Source organism: Tetrao urogallus (genome assembly GCF_951394365.1).
Source record: "Tetrao urogallus genome assembly, chromosome: 20".
NCBI lineage: Eukaryota > Metazoa > Chordata > Aves > Galliformes > Phasianidae > Tetrao > Tetrao urogallus.
Window position 1 is genome coordinate 269,964 of NC_136833.1, and position 25,388 is coordinate 295,351.

General features: G+C 58.5%; 3 protein-coding genes across 3 annotated transcripts; all 3 read right to left on the reverse strand.

Moving 5' to 3' along the window:
* Positions 1-5,218: 5,218 nt before the first annotated feature.
* Positions 5,219-9,262, reverse strand: LOC306954173 (ciliary microtubule associated protein 1A-like; the record flags this gene model as incomplete). The annotated part of the gene is made up of 8 exons (XM_079545241.1): positions 5,219-5,302; positions 5,534-5,674; positions 5,841-5,962; positions 6,286-6,387; positions 6,777-6,977; positions 7,265-7,394; positions 7,700-7,940; positions 9,153-9,262. 8 exons carry the CDS (start codon positions 9,260-9,262, stop codon positions 5,219-5,221), a joined length of 1,131 nt encoding a protein of 376 aa, XP_079401367.1.
* Positions 9,263-13,250: 3,988 nt separating this feature from the next.
* Positions 13,251-20,546, reverse strand: LOC306954174 (ciliary microtubule associated protein 1A-like; the record flags this gene model as incomplete). Its single annotated transcript, XM_079545242.1, has 9 exons — positions 13,251-13,334; positions 13,566-13,706; positions 13,873-13,994; positions 14,318-14,419; positions 14,809-15,009; positions 15,297-15,426; positions 15,732-15,864; positions 15,989-16,097; positions 20,423-20,546. The coding sequence occupies 9 exons, from the start codon at positions 20,544-20,546 to the stop codon at positions 13,251-13,253; spliced, it is 1,146 nt and encodes a 381-aa protein (XP_079401368.1).
* Positions 20,547-21,344: 798 nt separating this feature from the next.
* On the reverse strand, positions 21,345-25,388 carry LOC306954175 (ciliary microtubule associated protein 1A-like; the record flags this gene model as incomplete). Its single annotated transcript, XM_079545243.1, has 8 exons — positions 21,345-21,428; positions 21,660-21,800; positions 21,967-22,088; positions 22,412-22,513; positions 22,903-23,103; positions 23,391-23,520; positions 23,826-24,066; positions 25,279-25,388. The coding sequence occupies 8 exons, from the start codon at positions 25,386-25,388 to the stop codon at positions 21,345-21,347; spliced, it is 1,131 nt and encodes a 376-aa protein (XP_079401369.1).

The following is a 25,388-nucleotide window of genomic DNA, read 5'->3' on the forward strand; positions in this document are numbered from 1 at the left end:
ACTCTGCTCTCTCTCTGATCTCCCTTACCTTCGCGGCGCTTCCAGCTCTCCTGACTGTGGTTAAGGGTATCTTTTCAGCAGGCAGTCTGTACGCATGTCCTTTCCACTGCTCTCCACATTTTCCTTTCCCTTTTCTCTTTATTCATTCATATACTTCCCAACGATTTGGCTGCTGTATGAGTTAGAAACTCGTCCCATCTCGAAAGTCTAATGAACTCTTTAGTCAACTTCTTAATTGTGTTTATCATAGAACCATATCACAGAATCACAGAACAGGCTGGGTTGAAAAGGAACACAATGACCATCTCGTTTCAACCCCCTGCTGTGTGCGGGTCGCCAACCAGCAGCCCAGGCTGCCCAGAGCCACGTCCAGCCTGGCCTTGAATGCCTGCAGGGATGGGGCATCCACAGCCTCCTTGGGCAGCCTGTTCCAGTGCCTCACCACCGTCAGAGTGAAAGACTTCCCCCTCACATCCAACCTAAGCCTCCCCGTTCCCCCTTCTCCTGTCACTAGGAGACTTGTAGACAGACATTCCCCCTCCTGTTTATACACTCCCTTCGAGTATCGGAAGGCCACAGTGAGGTTTCCCCCGGAGCCTTCTCTTCTCCAAGCTAAACAAGCCCGCTTCCCTCAGCCCTTCTTCATAGGAGAGCTGCTCCAGCCCTCTGATCCTATTAGCGATCCTGCTCTGGACCCGTTCCGAGAGCTCTGCGTCTTCGTTGTGCTGGCGGCCCCAGGCCTGGGCGCAGCGCTGCAGATGGGGCCTCACAAGAGCCGAGCAGAGGAGGACGATCACCTCCCTCTCCCCGCTGGCCGCCCCTTTTTAATGCAGCCCAGAACACAGCTGGCCTTCCAGGCGGCGAGCGCACACTGCTGGATCCCGCCGCACCCCCGCCTCACCCTGAAGAAGAATAGGATCCCCGATGGCAACACCGAGCTATGCAGCCTTTCCCCAGAATTCCGAGGATGCTGCCACGCCTCCTCAAAACCCTCCCAAAATGCCCAGGACGCCCCAAGCTTCGCCCCCTGCGCCCCCCAAAATCCCCAGGGGCCCATCCCCCCAACACTGCCCAAAGCCCTTCAGCTGGCCACAAAGTTTCCCAGGACCCCAAAGCTCACCCAGGGCGCCCAAGCTGCACCCGTCTCCCCAAGGCTTCCAGCGCGCTTCTTTTCCAGCTCCGCAGGGACGCCTCCCCTGCCCTGAGCCACGGGCAGTGCTGCGGGGGCATCCCCCCGTGCTGAACTGCAGCCCTGCTTCTGCACCGCAATAGAACCGTCACAATCTGGTCCAGGCTTCAGAACAACCACCGTACTGTCCTATTCTCAGGACAGGTGCGGAACAAACGCTCGCTGTGCCAAGCGCGATGGAGAAGCCCGGAGTGAGTCGTCTCGCTTCTCAGCTTCTCCCCCCGCCAGCAACGCCCCCCCGTTGCTATTGGAGTTGCTGTTACTGGAACAGTTGATCAGTTAGTAGAGAGTGCCCCAAAGGCTGCTTGCCTCCAAACGACGTATGATAGAAAGCTGCAGCCACACGGTGAATCACCGGTGGTGGTGCCTGTTGATCCTGACAGGATGCCTGCTTCAACCTGGGCGCTTCAGAACCACTGAAAGCCATAGGCACACAACTGCAAGATGAGATACAGGCTACGTCTCAGGGAGAAAGAAGCCGGGCACTGTTAGAAGAGGCTGTAACCTCTAACCATCTGCAGTTGGGATACAAAGCACGGACGTGGGGGGAGGTTGCCCAAGAGTCAATTGACTACGGGAGAAAGTATGGTTTCTTCCAGCGGTTTCTTCCTCCAGGAAATTGGAGCCAAGGGAAGTGAGGCTTGCCACGGCCAGCCTTGCCCCCCGGCCACCTAGCCCAAAGCTCAGTGGGACTGGGAGGGTCTCACTGTCAGTAAAAGCAGGGAGGCGAAATATCGATCATAAGCGTAATTGTCTCTGGACACGGGGCTGGCACAAGGCTGTTCCACGAGATCTGATGAACGGAGCAGCCACTGTCAGGTTAGAGGCATTCGTTGAGCGGTGGCCGGAACAGAAGCTCAGGAATCTGGAGGAAAGCAAAAGCCCAGGTGCCAGGGCTTCTCCCGAGGAACCCGAGCGGCTCTCCAAGCCATTAGAAAGCTGCTGTCTTTGCCCCTCTCAGGTGAGGGGTGGATGCATGAGAAAGCTCACAGCCAAGGGAAACAAAGAGATCCTCGATGTAACACCTTCTGTGCAAAGGCCTCACCACTCTTGCCACTTATCCCTGGGAGTCACGGTTCAGTGGCTGAGAAGCTAGGGAAAGCCTTTTATCTCCCTGGCCAGCCTGTGTCGATTGACCCGGCTAACCTGCGGCCAGTTTCCCTAACCCTAATGGAATCCCTGAACGAATGTGCTTGGAAGGCTAAAGACACCCCGAGAAAGGAATAGAAAAGCAACACTTGCTGGACTGTGCCCTCCTTTGTTAGCCGTATTAACAAAGCCCCAGAAGGGCGAGTCGGTGTCTTGTTGTATGTTACAGAAGATCCCCGTGGGACCTGGATTGGACACAGGAAGGCTGATAGCTGATTTTAACAGCTGTGGTTTGTGACAGAAGACGCGATCACGCTAGAATCCTGAATACACCTCTTGATGACACGTTCTGGTTGCAGCAGTGCTATGTTTTGCGTTGCTGTGGGTGTGGGTGGTGATTGGTATCGGTCCTCGGACCTGTTAAACTTCACAACTGGCTTCAGAGTTCTTAGAGGTCATCCTAGCTTCCTGGTGCTCCCTGCACAGTGATAGCCTTTCTTTTGAGCCCTTCTTTCACCCCTTTTTATCAAACTGATCATGACTGGCATGTAAGTCCTCCGCAGCCTTTCCAAATTCCTAACAAACTGGGAAATGAATCAGGGGACCCATCTAATATCTGTCAGACGTGGGCACAAAGGAAACGTGTCATAAAGCCTTTTGCACTGATGCTTTTCAGTGTCACACCGGTCCAGGAGCTCCATCCAAAACGTAGCTGTTGGAAAGCGCCTAAGCTTTGGTAGGAGACGTGTACGTCTCTGGGATTACTCCTCTTTGATGCTTCCTCCTGTGGGCTATCCTGCACACACTCCCCTGTGAAAGCCTCTGTAGACTGTAACAGTACTCGAACTTGCCAACCTAGGATTTCTTTCTCCCAGCATTTGAATTGCTTTGGAAATGCTCAAGTGGACAGTTCTCATGGCACGAAATCATCTTAGAGAACACTCCATGGCAAGTCCACATACTGTCAGATTGGACTAGGCACGCTTTTGGTGAATTAACTGAAGCGTGCTGTTGTACGGCTCCTGAGAAACACCACATTCACAGCAGAATTCTTCTGCTGAAGAATTCCCACCTGGATCCTGGCTTCCGCTGGGAGTTCCTGGCTGCGGGGGAAAGCAGCTGAGCCAAATAGCTCTGTATGTTTTGCTTACTGATTTGTCATTACTGGTTCTTGTGCAATGCATGGCTGTTGCCAAATGTATGGTTGTCCCTTTTCACTTTCTACCTTTTCTTCATTGCGTAACATTGGTGCCATCACTGCTGAGGAGTCACCGGGTGGTGTCTGTGGCAAATTGGATGGCTCTAATTGTTGCCTACAAATTGGATGGCAATGAAGAGGTTGCTAAACAAATTGCCCGTGGGTGAAACGCCTCCTATTCTGTGTGCCGTTGCCACTCTCGTGTTTGTTCCTTGCGTGGTTCCATGGTGGATTCAACTTATACAAGGACTTGTATCCTCCATGTGCTTTGTAACCACTTCAACTGATGATGAACAAGTCCAGCGCATCAGGGCAACCTTTGTAACCAAGCCCAAGAAATCCTTTCTAACAACTGTGTAACGTTTAACCCCCCTTCCTCCCCACCCCTCTTTTCCCTTCCGCTTACTTTGTCTCTTTTCTTCCTTTCTCTTTTCTCTTTCCTCACCACCACGAACGGTCATTTGCACATCAGTTTCAAGCAGCCTTGTTCTGGCTCCAAGCTTGCTGCCAGACGCATTTCTTGTGATGAGACTGACTTGTCTAGGAGATGAGTGATGGGGGTTGCCGTGGGGCAACCAACATCACTGTGTGGACAATTGTAGCTGTTTGCCTTTGCAAGAGAGTGCTCAGGACCGTTTGCTGGCGGAAGAGCTAGCCTGTGACCAAGTGACTCCAGCTTGCTGTGGGAGACTGGGGGATGATCCCACTGTACCCTGCAGGTACAAGGCGAGATACAAGTGGGCGCCTCCCTGCTCCCTCTTATCTGCTGGCAAGGCCCGGAAGATGGGAACCAAAGGAGTTCCTGCCGAGATCCAAAAGCCAGAAGCTGTCACTCCAAAAACAACTGACTCAACCCCTCTGGACTCACAGATAAGGTGGTACTGCCACGTGGTCACCGTCGTCGTCGACAGAACAACAGTGCCCGACGACCCACCACCACTGAAGATCAAGGACTGAACTATGAACCACGCTGGATCCACGGTGGTGACCATCTATCTCCCTCTTGCTTCCTGTAGAGACTCCTTGCTTCTCCTTTCCTATGTTTCCTATCGCCCTCCTTCTCTTCCCCATCCCCCTCATTCAAAATACTGTCCGTCCTCCCCTTCCCCACCTCCCTGATTAAGATCTCTAATAAACTGGTCGGACCAACATTTTAGCCGTTGTCCTGTAAGCCCCGGGCACCTCCCTAAAATCCTCCTGTCGGCGCTGGAAGGGATGCACTGCTCGCGGCCGGCCTCCCTTTGCTATTTGCTTCGTTTATTCTTTAATTCAGCACGTGGCAGACATCAGCACTGCAAACGGCTGATCAAGCAAGCATTGGCGGTTTCCAACGTACTGATGTTTGAAAGGCTTCGGGAAGCGCTGGCGCATTCTTGTGTGCAGCGGGGAGGAAAAAGGAGTAACAAGAAAGCACACATGTTGGTGTTGGGTTGGTTTTATTGATGACTTACTCCAATTGCTAACAATTGTTCAAGTAAAATGGGCAAAAGCCCAAGTCCATAGATGGAAATGGCATCAAGTCGATAGATGGAAATGGCATCAAGTCCATAGATGGAATGGAATCAAGTCGATAGATGGAAATGGCATCAAGTCCATAGATGGAAATGGCATCAAGTCCATAGATGGAATGGAATCAAGACCATAGATGGAAATGGAATCAAGTGGAAACCGGCAGTTGGTTGGTGTCTTCCCATCCCCTCCCATGCCAGGAAAGCAAAGGCGGCCTTCCAGATGTGGCTGTTTTATTCCACAATCAGAGGGGTTGTGTAGAGGGAATGCCGGATTCCAAAAGTGGATGCAGGCGCCCGGGGCTTGATCAGCGTCACCTGGAAGGGCAAAAAAAGGAAAGGCAGATCAGCAAGGGCCCTTCTCTTCTCTGCTGCCCTCCCTTCCTCTGCTCGGAGGTGGCACGAGGGCAGGGGGCAGGCCTGCTCTCCGGCACTTGGTCCCTGCGGCCAGAAGCTCTTTGGCCGGAGGAAGCCTCAGGGCAAGGGGGAGAGGCGTGAAGGCCGTGCTTGTGAAACAGAGGGGACGAGCTGAGCAGCGAGCTGCCTTACCCGGCCTATGCTGTAGTCTGCGGGCCCGGGCTTCACTGCTTTGCCCTCTGCAGGTTTTGGTCGGGCCGCCATGGTGTACGCGGGCGCCCTGGTCTTGTAGGCGTCCACAGCTACCTTGGGAAACGCCGCGGGACCCGGAGTCTGCAAGAGAGTCATGGGTGCATGGGGCTGGGATCACACGCAAGGCTCTCTCTTTCCCTGGAAGCCTGCGTTAAGCAAAGGTGCTTGGGGCTTGGAAGCCCCCTGGCACAGGGAGAGCAGCCCAGCTTCGGATGCTAACATGGAAAAGAGGAGCAGCAGAGCTCACCTTGGCAAGGTCTTCGTCAAAGCGGCCGCGCTGGCTCCTTCCCCTCATGGAGTAGCAGGGGCTGGCCGCTGTGTAGGCTGTATTGGGGCCCATCAGCTTGGGCAGCGTGTAGGTGCCCGGACCTGCAGGAGGAGCAGCAGAGAGCGTGTGCGCGAGGGGCTGGAGGAGACGGAAGCAGCAGAGAGGGGCAGCCCGCCCAGCCTGCTGGGGGGAGGGCTCGCCCCTCTGCCAGTTCCTGCCTCTACTTCGGCACTGGGCCAGTGCCGGCAGCTCCGAGCCCGAGCAGCCGGAGCTGCTGCGGGCCGAGACGTGTTGGTCACGCCAGAAAGCTTGCGGCCCCAGCGCTGCGCAGGCTGCGCGGTTGGCCCGTTGCTGGTGCTGAGCAGCAGCCCGTCCCTGCAGGATGCTCAGGATGAAGGGTCTGCCTTTGCCGGGGTCAGCGTACCTGGAGGGCGGTCTGTGCGCAGGGGCTCCCGCCGGAAGGCCATGGACTGCACCGGTGGGCACTTGAAGATGTGCCTGTTGGCTTCCTCGGTGCGGTAGTCACCTGGGGCAGAGGAGAAGAGGAAGAAAGCCGTGAAGTGCTGGTCTCCTGCAGCCGCAGAGACAACGTCCCGAGGAAAGGGTCTTCTGAAGGGCTGCAGGATTGCTGGGGGGCGCACGCAGCACGCGGGGACGCTTTTCCGTGCCCCGCCACTATGTCCTGCCTTGCTGTCCCTCCTGTCAGCCCCTGGCTCTCTGTTCTTTTCGGACGCGGGGTCCTTGTGCCCTCAGCCCGTGGTGCTGGGCAGCCGGCCTTCTCCGAGGGGAGAGCGTGTTTATCGCTGCTCACAGCGGTTTGTGCTCTCTCACAAAAGACCGACGGCTCCATCAGGGCGCGAGCTGACCCAGGGCAAACGCCGCGTGTGGGGGAAGCGCTGCAGAAGTGGTACTCACTGGGTCCGGGGGTGACGGTGGTCTTTGTCGTGGGGCGTCCACAAAGGTGGGCGCTCGGAGCCACGTGCTTCCCGTTCCTGGTGACGGCGGGCTGCACAAAGTAGCAGGGACCTGGCCCGCAGCTCTCGGCCGCAGGCGGCTTGGTCCCGCGAAACGTGTACGCGGGGGCACGGGCTTTGGTGGGGCTGTGGCCCACGAAACCTAGGAGGAAAAGCAGAAGAGTCAGTCAGTCCCTGAGCGCAAACGCCTGCGCCAGAGCCTTGCGAAGCCGCCGGAAGGAGAGAGCGGAGCTTTGGCCAGCGCGCTGCCTGTGGCCAGCAGTTTCCAAAGGCCTGCCCGCACCACGCGCGCAGGCACTCCGCAGCGAGAGCCCCCAGAGCGCCGAGTCTGCGGGAGGCTCCGACGGCACGGGGAAAGGCTCGGGAGCTGCTCTGCCCCGCCACGGCCCCGACGCGCGTCCCCCTGCACCCCGGCGATGGCCGCCGTACCTGTTGTCCCCGGGATGGAGTACTGGGGCCCGGGGCTGGGGAACTGGGCCGAGATGAGGCCGCGCGGGCGATGCGGTCTCCACGTCCCCACCCAGGCTCCGTCCATGCTGGCAGGCGCGTGCCTCCAAACCTACAGGCAAGAGCAGAGGAGTCAGGGCCGGGCTGCCCCGGCAGAGGCCGCGGGTGAGCTCCGCTCGCCGCCGCCCGCCGCTCGGAGCCCGGAGGGGCCGGCAGGAGCGGGCTGTCTCCTCCGCTCAGCCGCGAGCTGTCCGCCGCGTGGCTTGCGGCTCCCGAGCCAGAAGGGCCGGCAGCGATTTCTGCTGCTCACGGCGGTCCTGCCGCTCTCGTGCCGCACGCCCCTCGCGCGCGGCGGAGCTCAGCCCGCACCCCGCGGCCGGGCTCTGCGGCCCGAAGCGTGCCGGAGCTCTCCCTCACCTCTGTGAGCCTTGGAGGACGAGCGCGACGAGGCTGAGCTAGTCTGCTGCTGGGGCTGCTCTCGGGCACGGGGCACGGCGAGCGGCTGCGGGCAGCGCAGCTCACGAATGGGGCGCCTGGAGCCGCCGGCCAGCTGCCCTCGGGGAGGGCCCGGCGTCGGCATTGTGACGGCACGCGGGCTCCGGGGACGTCATCGGTGCGGGGACGTCTCCCGGCCGGCCCGGAGCCGCGCCCTCCACGCCTTTTCGGCCGCGCACCCCAGCCCGGAAAAAGCTGGAGCGCACGACTGCCGACCCCTGCAGATGGACCGAGCTCTCAGTTCCAGCCCCGTGCCGCCCGGGGCTCCTGGGGCTTGATCAGCGTCACCTGCAAGGGAGAGAATCCCAGCGGGGAAATGCACTGAAAGTCCCTTCCGCCTGGGAAGGCGCAGCCACCAGCTTGATGATTTGGTTGCCCTCTCTTTTAGCTTGTTCCAAAAATACATCTAAATGAAGTGCACGTGTTGTTGCCGTTCACTCTGTTCTAGAGCGCATCCGTGGCACCAGGCAATTCCTCTTCGCCCAGTCCGGCCCAGACAGGCCAGGACCAGATCACAGAATCACAGAACAGGCTGGGTTGAAAAGGAACACAATGACCATCTCGTTTCAACCCCCTGCTGTGTGCAGGTCGCCAACCAGCAGCCCAGGCTGCCCAGAGCCACGTCCAGCCTGGCCTTGAATGCCTGCAGGGATGGGGCATCCACAGCCTCCTTGGGCAGCCTGTTCCAGTGCCTCACCACCGTCAGAGTGAAAGACTTCCCCCTCACATCCAACCTAAGCCTCCCCGTTCCCCCTTCTCCTGTCACTAGGAGACTTGTAGACAGACATTCCCCCTCCTGTTTATACACTCCCTTCGAGTATCGGAAGGCCACAGTGAGGTTTCCCCCGGAGCCTTCTCTTCTCCAAGCTAAACAAGCCCGCTTCCCTCAGCCCTTCTTCATAGGAGAGCTGCTCCAGCCCTCTGATCCTATTAGCGATCCTGCTCTGGACCCGTTCCGAGAGCTCTGCGTCTTCGTTGTGCTGGCGGCCCCAGGCCTGGGCGCAGCGCTGCAGATGGGGCCTCACAAGAGCTGAGCAGAGGAGGACGATCACCTCCCTCTCCCCGCTGGCCGCCCCTTTTTAATGCAGCCCAGAACACAGCTGGCCTTCCAGGCGGCGAGCGCACACTGCTGGATCCCGCCGCACCCCCGCCTCACCCTGAAGAAGAATAGGATCCCCGATGGCAACACCGAGCTGTGCAGCCTTTCCCCAGAATTCCGAGGATGCCGCCACGCCTCCTCAAAACCCTCCCAAAATGCCCAGGACGCCCCAAGCTTCGCCCCCTGCCCCCCCCAAAATCCCCAGGGGCCCATCCCCCCAACACTGCCCAAAGCCCTTCAGCTGGCCACAAAGTTTCCCAGGACCCCAAAGCTCACCCAGGGCGCCCAAGCTGCACCCGTCTCCCCAAGGCTTCCAGCGCGCTTCTTTTCCAGCTCCGCAGGGACGCCTCCCCTGCCCTGAGCCACGGGCAGTGCTGCGGGGGCATCCCCCCGTGCTGAACTGCAGCCCTGCTTCTGCACCGCAATAGAACCGTCACAATCTGGTCCAGGCTTCAGAACAACCACCGTACTGTCCTATTCTCAGGACAGGTGCGGAACAAACGCTCGCTGTGCCAAGCGCGATGGAGAAGCCCGGAGTGAGTCGTCTCGCTTCTCAGCTTCTCCCCCCGCCAGCAACGCCCCCCCGTTGCTATTGGAGTTGCTGTTACTGGAACAGTTGATCAGTTAGTAGAGAGTGCCCCAAAGGCTGCTTGCCTCCAAACGACGTATGATAGAAAGCTGCAGCCACACGGTGAATCACCGGTGGTGGTGCCTGTTGATCCTGACAGGATGCCTGCTTCAACCTGGGCGCTTCAGAACCACTGAAAGCCATAGGCACACAGCTGCAAGATGAGATACATGCTACGTCTCAGGGAGAAAGAAGCCGGGCACTGTTAGAAGAGGCTGTAACCTCTAACCATCTGCAGTTGGGATACAAAGCACGGACGTGGGGGGAGGTTGCCCAAGAGTCAATTGACTACGGGAGAAAGTATGGTTTCTTCCAGCGGTTTCTTCCTCCAGGAAATTGGAGCCAAGGGAAGTGAGGCTTGCAGCGGCCAGCCTTGCCCCCCGGCCACCTAGCCCAAAGCTCAGTGGGACTGGGAGGGTCTCACTGTCAGTAAAAGCAGGGAGGCGAAATATCGATCATAAGCGTAATTGTCTCTGGACACGGGGCTGGCACAAGGCTGTTCCACGAGATCTGATGAACGGAGCAGCCACTGTCAGGTTAGAGGCATTCGTTGAGCGGTGGCCGGAACAGAAGCTCAGGAATCTGGAGGAAAGCAAAAGCCCAGGTGCCAGGGCTTCTCCCGAGGAACCCGAGTGGCTCTCCAAGCCATTAGAAAGCTGCTGTCTTTGCCCCTCTCAGGTGAGGGGTGGATGCATGAGAAAGCTCACAGCCAAGGGAAACAAAGAGATCCTCGATGTAACACCTTCTGTGCAAAGGCCTCACCACTCTTGCCACTTATCCCTGGGAGTCACGGTTCAGTGGCTGAGAAGCTAGGGAAAGCCTTTTATCTCCCTGGCCAGCCTGTGTCGATTGACCCGGCTAACCTGCGGCCAGTTTCCCTAACCCTAATGGAATCCCTGAACGAATGTGCTTGGAAGGCTAAAGACACCCCGAGAAAGGAATAGAAAAGCAACACTTGCTGGACTGTGCCCTCCTTTGTTAGCCGTATTAACAAAGCCCCAGAAGGGCGAGTCGGTGTCTTGTTGTATGTTACAGAAGATCCCCGTGGGACCTGGATTGGACACAGGAAGGCTGATAGCTGATTTTAACAGCTGTGGTTTGTGACAGAAGACGCGATCACGCTAGAATCCTGAATACACCTCTTGATGACACGTTCTGGTTGCAGCAGTGCTATGTTTTGCGTTGCTGTGGGTGTGGGTGGTGATTGGTATCGGTCCTCGGACCTGTTAAACTTCACAACTGGCTTCAGAGTTCTTAGAGGTCATCCTAGCTTCCTGGTGCTCCCTGCACAGTGATAGCCTTTCTTTTGAGCCCTTCTTTCACCCCTTTTTATCAAACTGATCATGACTGGCATGTAAGTCCTCCGCAGCCTTTCCAAATTCCTAACAAACTGGGAAATGAATCAGGGGACCCATCTAATATCTGTCAGACGTGGGCACAAAGGAAACGTGTCATAAAGCCTTTTGCACTGATGCTTTTCAGTGTCACACCGGTCCAGGAGCTCCATCCAAAACGTAGCTGTTGGAAAGCGCCTAAGCTTTGGTAGGAGACGTGTACGTCTCTGGGATTACTCCTCTTTGATGCTTCCTCCTGTGGGCTATCCTGCACACACTCCCCTGTGAAAGCCTCTGTAGACTGTAACAGTACTCGAACTTGCCAACCTAGGATTTCTTTCTCCCAGCATTTGAATTGCTTTGGAAATGCTCAAGTGGACAGTTCTCATGGCACGAAATCATCTTAGAGAACACTCCATGGCAAGTCCACATACTGTCAGATTGGACTAGGCACGCTTTTGGTGAATTAACTGAAGCGTGCTGTTGTACGGCTCCTGAGAAACACCACATTCACAGCAGAATTCTTCTGCTGAAGAATTCCCACCTGGATCCTGGCTTCCGCTGGGAGTTCCTGGCTGCGGGGGAAAGCAGCCGAGCCAAATAGCTCTGTATGTTTTGCTTACTGATTTGTCATTACTGGTTCTTGTGCAATGCATGGCTGTTGCCAAATGTATGGTTGTCCCTTTTCACTTTCTACCTTTTCTTCATTGCGTAACATTGGTGCCATCACTGCTGAGGAGTCACCGGGTGGTGTCTGTGGCAAATTGGATGGCTCTAATTGTTGCCTACAAATTGGATGGCAATGAAGAGGTTGCTAAACAAATTGCCCGTGGGTGAAACGCCTCCTATTCTGTGTGCCGTTGCCACTCTCGTGTTTGTTCCTTGCGTGGTTCCATGGTGGATTCAACTTATACAAGGACTTGTATCCTCCATGTGCTTTGTAACCACTTCAACTGATGATGAACAAGTCCAGCGCATCAGGGCAACCTTTGTAACCAAGCCCAAGAAATCCTTTCTAACAACTGTGTAACGTTTAACCCCCCTTCCTCCCCACCCCTCTTTTCCCTTCCGCTTACTTTGTCTCTTTTCTTCCTTTCTCTTTTCTCTTTCCTCACCACCACGAACGGTCATTTGCACATCAGTTTCAAGCAGCCTTGTTCTGGCTCCAAGCTTGCTGCCAGACGCATTTCTTGTGATGAGACTGACTTGTCTAGGAGATGAGTGATGGGGGTTGCCGTGGGGCAACCAACATCACTGTGTGGACAATTGTAGCTGTTTGCCTTTGCAAGAGAGTGCTCAGGACCGTTTGCTGGCGGAAGAGCTAGCCTGTGACCAAGTGACTCCAGCTTGCTGTGGGAGACTGGGGGATGATCCCACTGTACCCTGCAGGTACAAGGCGAGATACAAGTGGGCGCCTCCCTGCTCCCTCTTATCTGCTGGCAAGGCCCGGAAGATGGGAACCAAAGGAGTTCCTGCCGAGATCCAAAAGCCAGAAGCTGTCACTCCAAAAACAACTGACTCAACCCCTCTGGACTCACAGATAAGGTGGTACTGCCACGTGGTCACCGTCGTCGTCGACAGAACAACAGTGCCCGACGACCCACCACCACTGAAGATCAAGGACTGAACTATGAACCACGCTGGATCCACGGTGGTGACCATCTATCTCCCTCTTGCTTCCTGTAGAGACTCCTTGCTTCTCCTTTCCTGTGTTTCCTATCGCCCTCCTTCTCTTCCCCATCCCCCTCATTCAAAATACTGTCCGTCCTCCCCTTCCCCACCTCCCTGATTAAGATCTCTAATAAACTGGTCGGACCAACATTTTAGCCGTTGTCCTGTAAGCCCCGGGCACCTCCCTAAAATCCTCCTGTCGGCGCTGGAAGGGATGCACTGCCCGCGGCCGGCCTCCCTTTGCTATTTGCTTCGTTTATTCTTTACTTCAGCACGTGGCAGACATGAGCACTGCAAACGGCTGATCAAGCAAGCATCGGCGGTTTCCAACGTACTGATGTTTGAAAGGCTTCGGGAAGCGCTGGCGCATTCTTGTGTGCAGCGGGGAGGAAAAAGGAGTAACAAGAAAGCACACATGTTGGTGTTGGGTTGGTTTTATTGATGACTTACTCCAATTGCTAACAATTGTTCAAGTAAAATGGGCAAAAGCCCAAGTCCATAGATGGAAATGGCATCAAGTCGATAGATGGAAATGGCATCAAGTCCATAGATGGAATGGAATCAAGTCGATAGATGGAAATGGCATCAAGTCCATAGATGGAAATGGCATCAAGTCCATAGATGGAATGGAATCAAGACCATAGATGGAAATGGAATCAAGTGGAAACCGGCAGTTGGTTGGTGTCTTCCCATCCCCTCCCATGCCAGGAAAGCAAAGGCGGCCTTCCAGATGTGGCTGTTTTATTCCACAATCAGAGGGGTTGTGTAGAGGGAATGCCGGATTCCAAAAGTGGATGCAGGCGCCCGGGGCTTGATCAGCGTCACCTGGAAGGGCAAAAAAAGGAAAGGCAGATCAGCAAGGGCCCTTCTCTTCTCTGCTGCCCTCCCTTCCTCTGCTCGGAGGTGGCACGAGGGCAGGGGGCAGGCCTGCTCTCCGGCACTTGGTCCCTGCGGCCAGAAGCTCTTTGGCCGGAGGAAGCCTCAGGGCAAGGGGGAGAGGCGTGAAGGCCGTGCTTGTGAAACAGAGGGGACGAGCTGAGCAGCGAGCTGCCTTACCCGGCCTATGCTGTAGTCTGCGGGCCCGGGCTTCACTGCTTTGCCCTCTGCAGGTTTTGGTCGGGCCGCCATGGTGTACGCGGGCGCCCTGGTCTTGTAGGCGTCCACAGCTACCTTGGGAAACGCCGCGGGACCCGGAGTCTGCAAGAGAGTCATGGGTGCACGGGGCTGGGATCACACGCAAGGCTCTCTCTTTCCCTGGAAGCCTGCGTTAAGCAAAGGTGCTTGGGGCTTGGAAGCCCCCTGGCACAGGGAGAGCAGCCCAGCTTCGGATGCTAACATGGAAAAGAGGAGCAGCAGAGCTCACCTTGGCAAGGTCTTCGTCAAAGCGGCCGCGCTGGCTCCTTCCCCTCATGGAGTAGCAGGGGCTGGCCGCTGTGTAGGCTGTATTGGGGCCCATCAGCTTGGGCAGCGTGTAGGTGCCCGGACCTGCAGGAGGAGCAGCAGAGAGCGTGTGCGCGAGGGGCTGGAGGAGACGGAAGCAGCAGAGAGGGGCAGCCCGCCCAGCCTGCTGGGGGGAGGGCTCGCCCCTCTGCCAGTTCCTGCCTCTACTTCGGCACTGGGCCAGTGCCGGCAGCTCCGAGCCCGAGCAGCCGGAGCCGCTGCGGGCCGAGACGTGTTGGTCACGCCAGAAAGCTTGCGGCCCCAGCGCTGCGCAGGCTGCGCGGTTGGCCCGTTGCTGGTGCTGAGCAGCAGCCCGTCCCTGCAGGATGCTCAGGATGAAGGGTCTGCCTTTGCCGGGGTCAGCGTACCTGGAGGGCGGTCTGTGCGCAGGGGCTCCCGCCGGAAGGCCATGGACTGCACCGGTGGGCACTTGAAGATGTGCCTGTTGGCTTCCTCGGTGCGGTAGTCACCTGGGGCAGAGGAGAAGAGGAAGAAAGCCGTGAAGTGCTGGTCTCCTGCAGCCGCAGAGACAACGTCCCGAGGAAAGGGTCTTCTGAAGGGCTGCAGGATTGCTGGGGGGCGCACGCAGCACGCGGGGACGCTTTTCCGTGCCCCGCCACTATGTCCTGCCTTGCTGTCCCTCCTGTCAGCCCCTGGCTCTCTGTTCTTTTCGGACGCGGGGTCCTTGTGCCCTCAGCCCGTGGTGCTGGGCAGCCGGCCTTCTCCGAGGGGAGAGCGTGTTTATCGCTGCTCACAGCGGTTTGTGCTCTCTCACAAAAGACCGACGGCTCCATCAGGGCGCGAGCTGACCCAGGGCAAACGCCGCGTGTGGGGGAAGCGCTGCAGAAGTGGTACTCACTGGGTCCGGGGGTGACGGTGGTCTTTGTCGTGGGGCGTCCACAAAGGTGGGCGCTCGGAGCCACGTGCTTCCCGTTCCTGGTGACGGCGGGCTGCACAAAGTAGCAGGGACCTGGCCCGCAGCTCTCGGCCGCAGGCGGCTTGGTCCCGCGAAACGTGTACGCGGGGGCACGGGCTTTGGTGGGGCTGTGGCCCACGAAACCTAGGAGGAAAAGCAGAAGAGTCAGTCAGTCCCTGAGCGCAAACGCCTGCGCCAGAGCCTTGCGAAGCCGCCGGAAGGAGAGAGCGGAGCTTTGGCCAGCGCGCTGCCTGTGGCCAGCAGTTTCCAAAGGCCTGCCCGCACCACGCGCGCAGGCACTCCGCAGCGAGAGCCCCCAGAGCGCCGAGTCTGCGGGAGGCTCCGACGGCACGGGGAAAGGCTCGGGAGCTGCTCTGCCCCGCCACGGCCCCGACGCGCGTCCCCCTGCACCCCGGCGATGGCCGCCGTACCTGTTGTCCCCGGGATGGAGTACTGGGGCCCGGGGCTGGGGAACTGGGCCGAGATGAGGCCGCGCGGGCGATGCGGTCTCCACGTCCCCACCCAGGCTCCGTCCATGCTGGCAGGCGCGTGCCTCCAAACCTACAGGCAAGAGCAGAGGAGTCAGGGCCGGGCTGCCCCGGCAGAGGCCGCGGGTGAGCTCCGCTCGCCGCCGCCCGCCGCTCGGAGCCCGGAGGGGCCGGCAGGAGCGGGCTGTCTCCTCCGCTCAGCCGCGAGCTGTCCGCCGCGTGGCTTGCGGCTCCCGAGCCAGAAGGGCCGGCAGCGATTTCTGCTGCTCACGGCGGTCCTGCCGCTCTCGTGCCGCACGCCCCTCGCGCGCGGCGGAGCTCAGCCCGCACCCCGCGGCCGGGCTCTGCGGCCCGAAGCGTGCCGGAGCTCTCCCTCACCTCTGTGAGCCTTGGAGGACGAGCGCGACGAGGCTGAGCTAGTCTGCTGCTGGGGCTGCTCTCGGGCACGGGGCACGGCGAGCGGCTGCGGGCAGCGCAGCTCACGAATGGGGCGCCTGGAGCCGCCGGCCAGCTGCCCTCGGGGAGGGCCCGGCGTCGGCATTGTGACGGCACGCGGGCTCCGGGGACGTCATCGGTGCGGGGACGTCTCCCGGCCGGCCCGGAGCCGCGCCCTCCACGCCTTTTCGGCCGCGCACCCCAGCCCGGAAAAAGCTGGAGCGCACGACTGCCGACCCCTGCAGATGGACCGAGCTCTCAGTTCCAGCCCCGTGCCGCCCGGGGCTCCTGGGGCTTGATCAGCGTCACCTGCAAGGGAGAGAATCCCAGCGGGGAAATGCACTGAAAGTCCCTTCCGCCTGGGAAGGCGCAGCCACCAGCTTGATGATTTGGTTGCCCTCTCTTTTAGCTTGTTCCAAAAATACATCTAAATGAAGTGCACGTGTTGTTGCCGTTCACTCTGTTCTAGAGCGCATCCGTGGCACCAGGCAATTCCTCTTCGCCCAGTCCGGCCCAGACAGGCCAGGACCAGATCACAGAATCACAGAACAGGCTGGGTTGAAAAGGAACACAATGACCATCTCGTTTCAACCCCCTGCTGTGTGCAGGTCGCCAACCAGCAGCCCAGGCTGCCCAGAGCCACGTCCAGCCTGGCCTTGAATGCCTGCAGGGATGGGGCATCCACAGCCTCCTTGGGCAGCCTGTTCCAGTGCCTCACCACCGTCAGAGTGAAAGACTTCCCCCTCACATCCAACCTAAGCCTCCCCGTTCCCCCTTCTCCTGTCACTAGGAGACTTGTAGACAGACATTCCCCCTCCTGTTTATACACTCCCTTCGAGTATCGGAAGGCCACAGTGAGGTTTCCCCCGGAGCCTTCTCTTCTCCAAGCTAAACAAGCCCGCTTCCCTCAGCCCTTCTTCATAGGAGAGCTGCTCCAGCCCTCTGATCCTATTAGCGATCCTGCTCTGGACCCGTTCCGAGAGCTCTGCGTCTTCGTTGTGCTGGCGGCCCCAGGCCTGGGCGCAGCGCTGCAGATGGGGCCTCACAAGAGCTGAGCAGAGGAGGACGATCACCTCCCTCTCCCCGCTGGCCGCCCCTTTTTAATGCAGCCCAGAACACAGCTGGCCTTCCAGGCGGCGAGCGCACACTGCTGGATCCCGCCGCACCCCCGCCTCACCCTGAAGAAGAATAGGATCCCCGATGGCAACACCGAGCTGTGCAGCCTTTCCCCAGAATTCCGAGGATGCCGCCACGCCTCCTCAAAACCCTCCCAAAATGCCCAGGACGCCCCAAGCTTCGCCCCCTGCCCCCCCCAAAATCCCCAGGGGCCCATCCCCCCAACACTGCCCAAAGCCCTTCAGCTGGCCACAAAGTTTCCCAGGACCCCAAAGCTCACCCAGGGCGCCCAAGCTGCACCCATCTCCCCAAGGCTTCCAGCGCGCTTCTTTTCCAGCTCCGCAGGGACGCCTCCCCTGCCCTGAGCCACGGGCAGTGCTGCGGGGGCATCCCCCCGTGCTGAACTGCAGCCCTGCTTCTGCACCGCAATAGAACCGTCACAATCTGGTCCAGGCTTCAGAACAACCACCGTACTGTCCTATTCTCAGGACAGGTGCGGAACAAACGCTCGCTGTGCCAAGCGCGATGGAGAAGCCAGGAGTGAGTCGTCTCGCTTCTCAGCTTCTCCCCCCGCCAGCAACGCCCCCCCGTTGCTATTGGAGTTGCTGTTACTGGAACAGTTGATCAGTTAGTAGAGAGTGCCCCAAAGGCTGCTTGCCTCCAAACGACGTATGATAGAAAGCTGCAGCCACACGGTGAATCACCGGTGGTGGTGCCTGTTGATCCTGACAGGATGCCTGCTTCAACCTGGGCGCTTCAGAACCACTGAAAGCCATAGGCACACAGCTGCAAGATGAGATACATGCTACGTCTCAGGGAGAAAGAAGCCGGGCACTGTTAGAAGAGGCTGTAACCTCTAACCATCTGCAGTTGGGATACAAAGCACGGACGTGGGGGGAGGTTGCCCAAGAGTCAATTGACTACGGGAGAAAGTATGGTTTCTTCCAGCGGTTTCTTCCTCCAGGAAATTGGAGCCAAGGGAAGTGAGGCTTGCAGCGGCCAGCCTTGCCCCCCGGCCACCTAGCCCAAAGCTCAGTGGGACTGGGAGGGTCTCACTGTCAGTAAAAGCAGGGAGGCGAAATATCGATCATAAGCGTAATTGTCTCTGGACACGGGGCTGGCACAAGGCTGTTCCACGAGATCTGATGAACGGAGCAGCCACTGTCAGGTTAGAGGCATTCGTTGAGCGGTGGCCAGAACAGAAGCTCAGGAATCTGGAGAAAAGCAAAAGCCCAGGTGCCAGGGCCTCTCCCCAGGAACCCGAGTGGCTCTCCAAGCCATTAGAAAGCTGCTGTCTTCGTCCCTCCCAGGTGAGCGGGGGGCGGTGAGGGGTGGATGCATGAGAAAGCTCACAGCCAAGGGAAACAAAGAGATCCTCGATGTAACACCTTCTGTGCAAAGGCCTCACCACTCTTGCCACTTATCCCTGGGAGTCACGGTTCAGTGGCTGAGAAGCTAGGGAAAGCCTTTTATCTCCCTGGCCAGCCTGTGTCGATTGACCCGGCTAACCTGCGGCCAGTTTCCCTAACCCTAATGGAATCCCTGAACGAATGTGCTTGGAAGGCTAAAGACACCCCAAGAAAGGAATAGAAAAGCAACACTTGCTGGACTGTGCCCTCCTTTGTTAGCCGTATTAACAAAGCCCCAGAAGGGCGAGTCGGTGTCTTGTTGTATGTTACAGAAGATCCCCGTGGGACCTGGATTGGACACAGGAAGGCTGATAGCTGATTTTAACAGCTGTGGTTTGTGACAGAAGATGCGATCATGCTAGAATCCTGAATACACCTCTTGATGACACGTTCTGGTTGCAGCAGTGCTATGTTTTGCGTTGCTGTGGGTGTGGGTGGTGATTGGTATCGGTCCTCGGACCTGTTAAACTTCACAACTGGCTTCAGGGTTCTTAGAGGTCATCCTAGCTTCCTGGTGCTCCCTGCACAGTGATAGCCTTTCTTTTGAGCCCTTCTTTCACCCCTTTTTATCAAACTGATCATGACTGGCATGTAAGTCCTCCGCAGCCTTTCCAAATTCCTAACAAACTGGGAAATGAATCAGGGGACCCATCTAATATCTGTCAGACGTGGGCACAAAGGAAACGTGTCATAAAGCCTTTTGCACTGATGCTTTTCAGTGTCACACCAGTCCAGGAGCTCCATCCAAAACGTGGCTGTTGGAAAGCGCCTAAGCTTTGGTAGGAGACGTGTACGTCTCTGGGATTACTCCTCTTTGATGCTTCCTCCTGTGGGCTATCCTGCACACGCTCTCCTGTGAAAGCCTCTGTAGACTGTAACAGTACTCGAACTTGCCAACCTAGGATTTCTTTCTCCCAGCATTTGAATTGCTTTGGAAATGCTCAAGTGGACAGTTCTCATGGCACGAAATCATCTTAGAGAACACTCCATGGCAAGTCCACATACTGTCAGATTGGACTAGGTACGCTTTTGGTGAATTAACTGAAGCGTGCTGTTGTACGGCTCCTGAGAAACACCACATTCACAGCAGAATTCTTCTGCTGAAGAATTCCCACCTGGATCCTGGCTTCCGCTGGGAGTTCCTGGCTGCGGGGGAAAGCAGCTGAGCCAAATAGCTCTGTTTGTTTTGCTTACTGATTTGTCATTACTGGTTCTTGTGCAATGCATGGCTGTTGCCAAATGTATGGTTGTCCCTTTTCACTTTCTACCTTTTCTTCATTGCGTAACATTGGTGCCATCACTGCTGAGGAGTCACCGGGTGGTGTCTGTGGCAAATTGGATGGCTCTAATTGTTGCCTACAAATTGGATGGCAATGAAGAGGTTGCTAAACAAATTGCCCGTGGGTGAAACGCCTCCTATTCTGTGTGCCGTTGCCACTCTCGTGTTTGTTCCTTGCGTGGATCCATGGTGGATTCAACTTATACAAGGACTTGTATCCTCCATGTGCTTTGTAACCACTTCAACTGATGATGAACAAGTCCAGCGCATCAGGGCAACCTTTGTAACCAAGCCCAAGAAATCCTTTCTAACAACTGTGTAACGTTTAACCCTCCTTCCTCCCCACCCCTCTTTTCCCTTCCGCTTACTTTGTCTCTTTTCTTCCTTTCTCTTTTCTCTTTCCTCACCACCACGAACGGTCACTTGCACATCAGTTTCAAGCAGCCTTGTTCTGGCTCCAAGCTTGCTGCCAGACGCATTTCTTGTGATGAGACTGACTTGTCTAGGAGATGAGTGATGGGGGTTGCCGTGGGGCAACCAACATCACTGTGTGGACAATTGTAGCTGTTTGCCTTTGCAAGAGAGTGCTCAGGACCGTTTGCTGGCGGAAGAGCTAGCCTGTGACCAAGTGACTCCAGCTTGCTGTGGGAGATTGGGGGATGATCCCACTGTACCCTGCAGGTACAAGGCGAGATACAAGTGGGCGCCTCCCTGCTCCCTCTTATCTGCTGGCAAGGCCCGGAAGATGGGAACCAAAGGAGTTCCTGCCGAGATCCAAAAGCCAGAAGCTGTCACTCCAAAAACAACTGACTCAACCCCTCTGGACTCACAGATAAGGTGGTACTGCCACGTGGTCACCGTTGTCGTCGACAGAACAACAGTGCCCGACGACCCACCACCACTGAAGATCAAGGACTGAACTATGAACCACGCTGGATCCACGGTGGTGACCATCTATCTCCCTCTTGCTTCCTGTAGAGACTCCTTGCTTCTCCTTTCCTGTGTTTCCTATCGCCCTCCTTCTCTTCCCCATCCCCCTCATTCAAAATACTGTCCGTCCTCCCCTTCCCCACCTCCCTGATTAAGATCTCTAATAAACTGGTCGGACCAACATTTTAGCTGTTGTCCTGTAAGCCCCGGGCACCTCCCTAAAATCCTCCTGTCGGCGCTGGAAGGGATGCACTGCCCGCGGCCGGCCTCCCTTTGCTATTTGCTTCGTTTATTCTTTAATTCAGCACGTGGCAGACATCAGCACTGCAAATGGCTGATCAAGCAAGCATCGGCGATTTCCAACGTACTGATGTTTGAAAGGCTTCGGGAAGCGCTGGCGCATTCCTGTGTGCAGCGGGGAGGAAAAAGGAGTAACAAGAAAGCACACATGTTGGTGTTGGGTTGGTTTTATTGATGACTTACTCCAATTGCTAACAATTGTTCAAGTAAAATGGGCAAAAGCCCAAGTCCATAGATGGAAATGGCATCAAGTCGATAGATGGAAATGGCATCAAGTCCATAGATGGAAATGGCATCAAGTCCATAGATGGAAATGGCATCAAGTCCATAGATGGAATGGAATCAAGTCCATAGATGGAAATGGCATCAAGTCCATAGATGGAAATGGCATCAAGTCCATAGATGGAATGGAATCAAGACCATAGATGGAAATGGAATCAAGTGGAAACCGGCAGTTGGTTGGTGTCTTCCCATCCCCTCCCATGCCAGGAAAGCAAAGGCGGCCTTCCAGATGTGGCTGTTTTATTCCACAATCAGAGGGGTTGTGTAGAGGGAATGCCGGATTCCAAAAGTGGATGCAGGCGCCCGGGGCTTGATCAGCGTCACCTGGAAGGGCAAAAAAAGGAAAGGCACATCAGCAAGGGCCCTTCTCTTCTCTGCTGCCCTCCCTTCCTCTGCTCGGAGGTGGCACGAGGGCAGGGGGCAGGCCTGCTCTCCGGCACTTGGTCCCTGCGGCCAGAAGCTCTTTGGCCGGAGGAAGCCTCAGGGCAAGGGGGAGAGGCGTGAAGGCCGTGCTTGTGAAACAGAGGGGACGAGCTGAGCAGCGAGCTGCCTTACCCGGCCTATGCTGTAGTCTGCGGGCCCGGGCTTCACTGCTTTGCCCTCTGCAGGTTTTGGTCGGGCCGCCATGGTGTACGCGGGCGCCCTGGTCTTGTAGGCGTCCACAGCTACCTTGGGAAACGCCGCGGGACCCGGAGTCTGCAAGAGAGTCATGGGTGCACGGGGCTGGGATCACACGCAAGGCTCTCTCTTTCCCTGGAAGCCTGCGTTAAGCAAAGGTGCTTGGGGCTTGGAAGCCCCCTGGCACAGGGAGAGCAGCCCAGCTTCGGATGCTAACATGGAAAAGAGGAGCAGCAGAGCTCACCTTGGCAAGGTCTTCGTCAAAGCGGCCGCGCTGGCTCCTTCCCCTCATGGAGTAGCAGGGGCTGGCCGCTGTGTAGGCTGTATTGGGGCCCATCAGCTTGGGCAGCGTGTAGGTGCCCGGACCTGCAGGAGGAGCAGCAGAGAGCGTGTGCGCGAGGGGCTGGAGGAGACGGAAGCAGCAGAGAGGGGCAGCCCGCCCAGCCTGCTGGGGGGAGGGCTCGCCCCTCTGCCAGTTCCTGCCTCTACTTCGGCACTGGGCCAGTGCCGGCAGCTCCGAGCCCGAGCAGCCGGAGCCGCTGCGGGCCGAGACGTGTTGGTCACGCCAGAAAGCTTGCGGCCCCAGCGCTGCGCAGGCTGCGCGGTTGGCCCGTTGCTGGTGCTGAGCAGCAGCCCGTCCCTGCAGGATGCTCAGGATGAAGGGTCTGCCTTTGCCGGGGTCAGCGTACCTGGAGGGCGGTCTGTGCGCAGGGGCTCCCGCCGGAAGGCCATGGACTGCACCGGTGGGCACTTGAAGATGTGCCTGTTGGCTTCCTCGGTGCGGTAGTCACCTGGGGCAGAGGAGAAGAGGAAGAAAGCCGTGAAGTGCTGGTCTCCTGCAGCCGCAGAGACAACGTCCCGAGGAAAGGGTCTTCTGAAGGGCTGCAGGATTGCTGGGGGGCGCACGCAGCACGCGGGGACGCTTTTCCGTGCCCCGCCACTATGTCCTGCCTTGCTGTCCCTCCTGTCAGCCCCTGGCTCTCTGTTCTTTTCGGACGCGGGGTCCTTGTGCCCTCAGCCCGTGGTGCTGGGCAGCCGGCCTTCTCCGAGGGGAGAGCGTGTTTATCGCTGCTCACAGCGGTTTGTGCTCTCTCACAAAAGACCGACGGCTCCATCAGGGCGCGAGCTGACCCAGGGCAAACGCCGCGTGTGGGGGAAGCGCTGCAGAAGTGGTACTCACTGGGTCCGGGGGTGACGGTGGTCTTTGTCGTGGGGCGTCCACAAAGGTGGGCGCTCGGAGCCACGTGCTTCCCGTTCCTGGTGACGGCGGGCTGCACAAAGTAGCAGGGACCTGGCCCGCAGCTCTCGGCCGCAGGCGGCTTGGTCCCGCGAAACGTGTACGCGGGGGCACGGGCTTTGGTGGGGCTGTGGCCCACGAAACCTAGGAGGAAAAGCAGAAGAGTCAGTCAGTCCCTGAGCGCAAACGCCTGCGCCAGAGCCTTGCGAAGCCGCCGGAAGGAGAGAGCGGAGCTTTGGCCAGCGCGCTGCCTGTGGCCAGCAGTTTCCAAAGGCCTGCCCGCACCACGCGCGCAGGCACTCCGCAGCGAGAGCCCCCAGAGCGCCGAGTCTGCGGGAGGCTCCGACGGCACGGGGAAAGGCTCGGGAGCTGCTCTGCCCCGCCACGGCCCCGACGCGCGTCCCCCTGCACTCCGGCGATGGCCGCCGTACCTGTTGTCCCCGGGATGGAGTACTGGGGCCCGGGGCTGGGGAACTGGGCCGAGATGAGGCCGCGCGGGCGATGCGGTCTCCACGTCCCCACCCAGGCTCCGTCCATGCTGGCAGGCGCGTGCCTCCAAACCTACAGGCAAGAGCAGAGGAGTCAGGGCCGGGCTGCCCCGGCAGAGGCCGCGGGTGAGCTCCGCTCGCCGCCGCCCGCCGCTCGGAGCCCGGAGGGGCCGGCAGGAGCGGGCTGTCTCCTCCGCTCAGCCGCGAGCTGTCCGCCGCGTGGCTTGCGGCTCCCGAGCCAGAAGGGCCGGCAGCGATTTCTGCTGCTCACGGCGGTCCTGCCGCTCTCGTGCCGCACGCCCCTCGCGCGCGGCGGAGCTCAGCCCGCACCCCGCGGCCGGGCTCTGCGGCCCGAAGCGTGCCGGAGCTCTCCCTCACCTCTGTGAGCCTTGGAGGACGAGCGCGACGAGGCTGAGCTAGTCTGCTGCTGGGGCTGCTCTCGGGCACGGGGCACGGCGAGCGGCTGCGGGCAGCGCAGCTCACGAATGGGGCGCCTGGAGCCGCCGGCCAGCTGCCCTCGGGGAGGGCCCGGCGTCGGCATTGTGACGGCACGCGGGCTCCGGGGACGTCATCGGTGCGGGGACGTCTCCCGGCCGGCCCGGAGCCGCGCCCTCCACGCCTTTTCGGCCGCGCACCCCAGCCCGGAAAAAGCTGGAGCGCACGACTGCCGACCCCTGCAGATGGACCGAGCTCTCAGTTCCAGCCCCGTGCCGCCCGGGGCTCCTGGGGCTTGATCAGCGTCACCTGCAAGGGAGAGAATCCCAGCGGGGAAATGCACTGAAAGTCCCTTCCGCCTGGGAAGGCGCAGCCACCAGCTTGATGATTTGGTTGCCCTCTCTTTTAGCTTGTTCCAAAAATACATCTAAATGAAGTGCACGTGTTGTTGCCGTTCACTCTGTTCTAGAGCGCATCCGTGGCACCAGGCAATTCCTCTTCGCCCAGTCCGGCCCAGACAGGCCAGGACCAGATCACAGAATCACAGAACAGGCTGGGTTGAAAAGGAACACAATGACCATCTCGTTTCAACCCCCTGCTGTGTGCAGGTCGCCAACCAGCAGCCCAGGCTGCCCAGAGCCACGTCCAGCCTGGCCTTGAATGCCTGCAGGGATGGGGCATCCACAGCCTCCTTGGGCAGCCTGTTCCAGTGCCTCACCACCGTCAGAGTGAAAGACTTCCCCCTCACATCCAACCTAAGCCTCCCCGTTCCCCCTTCTCCTGTCACTAGGAGACTTGTAGACAGACATTCCCCCTCCTGTTTATACACTCCCTTCGAGTATCGGAAGGCCACAGTGAGGTTTCCTCCGGAGCCTTCTCTTCTCCAAGCTAAACAAGCCCGCTTCCCTCAGCCCTTCTTCATAGGAGAGCTGCTCCAGCCCTCTGATCCTATTAGCGATCCTGCTCTGGACCCGTTCCGAGAGCTCTGCGTCTTCGTTGTGCTGGCGGCCCCAGGCCTGGGCGCAGCGCTGCAGATGGGGCCTCACAAGAGCTGAGCAGAGGAGGACGATCACCTCCCTCTCCCCGCTGGCCGCCCCTTTTTAATGCAGCCCAGAACACAGCTGGCCTTCCAGGCGGCGAGCGCACACTGCTGGATCCCGCCGCACCCCCGCCTCACCCTGAAGAAGAATAGGATCCCCGATGGCAACACCGAGCTGTGCAGCCTTTCCCCAGAATTCCGAGGATGCTGCCACGCCTCCTCAAAACCCTCCCAAAATGCCCAGGACGCCCCAAGCTTCGCCCCCTGCCCCCCCCAAAATCCCCAGGGGCCCATCCCCCCAACACTGCCCAAAGCCCTTCAGCTGGCCACAAAGTTTCCCAGGACCCCAAAGCTCACCCAGGGCGCCCAAGCTGCACCCGTCTCCCCAAGGCTTCCAGCGCGCTTCTTTTCCAGCTCCGCAGGGACGCCTCCCCTGCCCTGAGCCACGGGCAGTGCTGCGGGGGCAT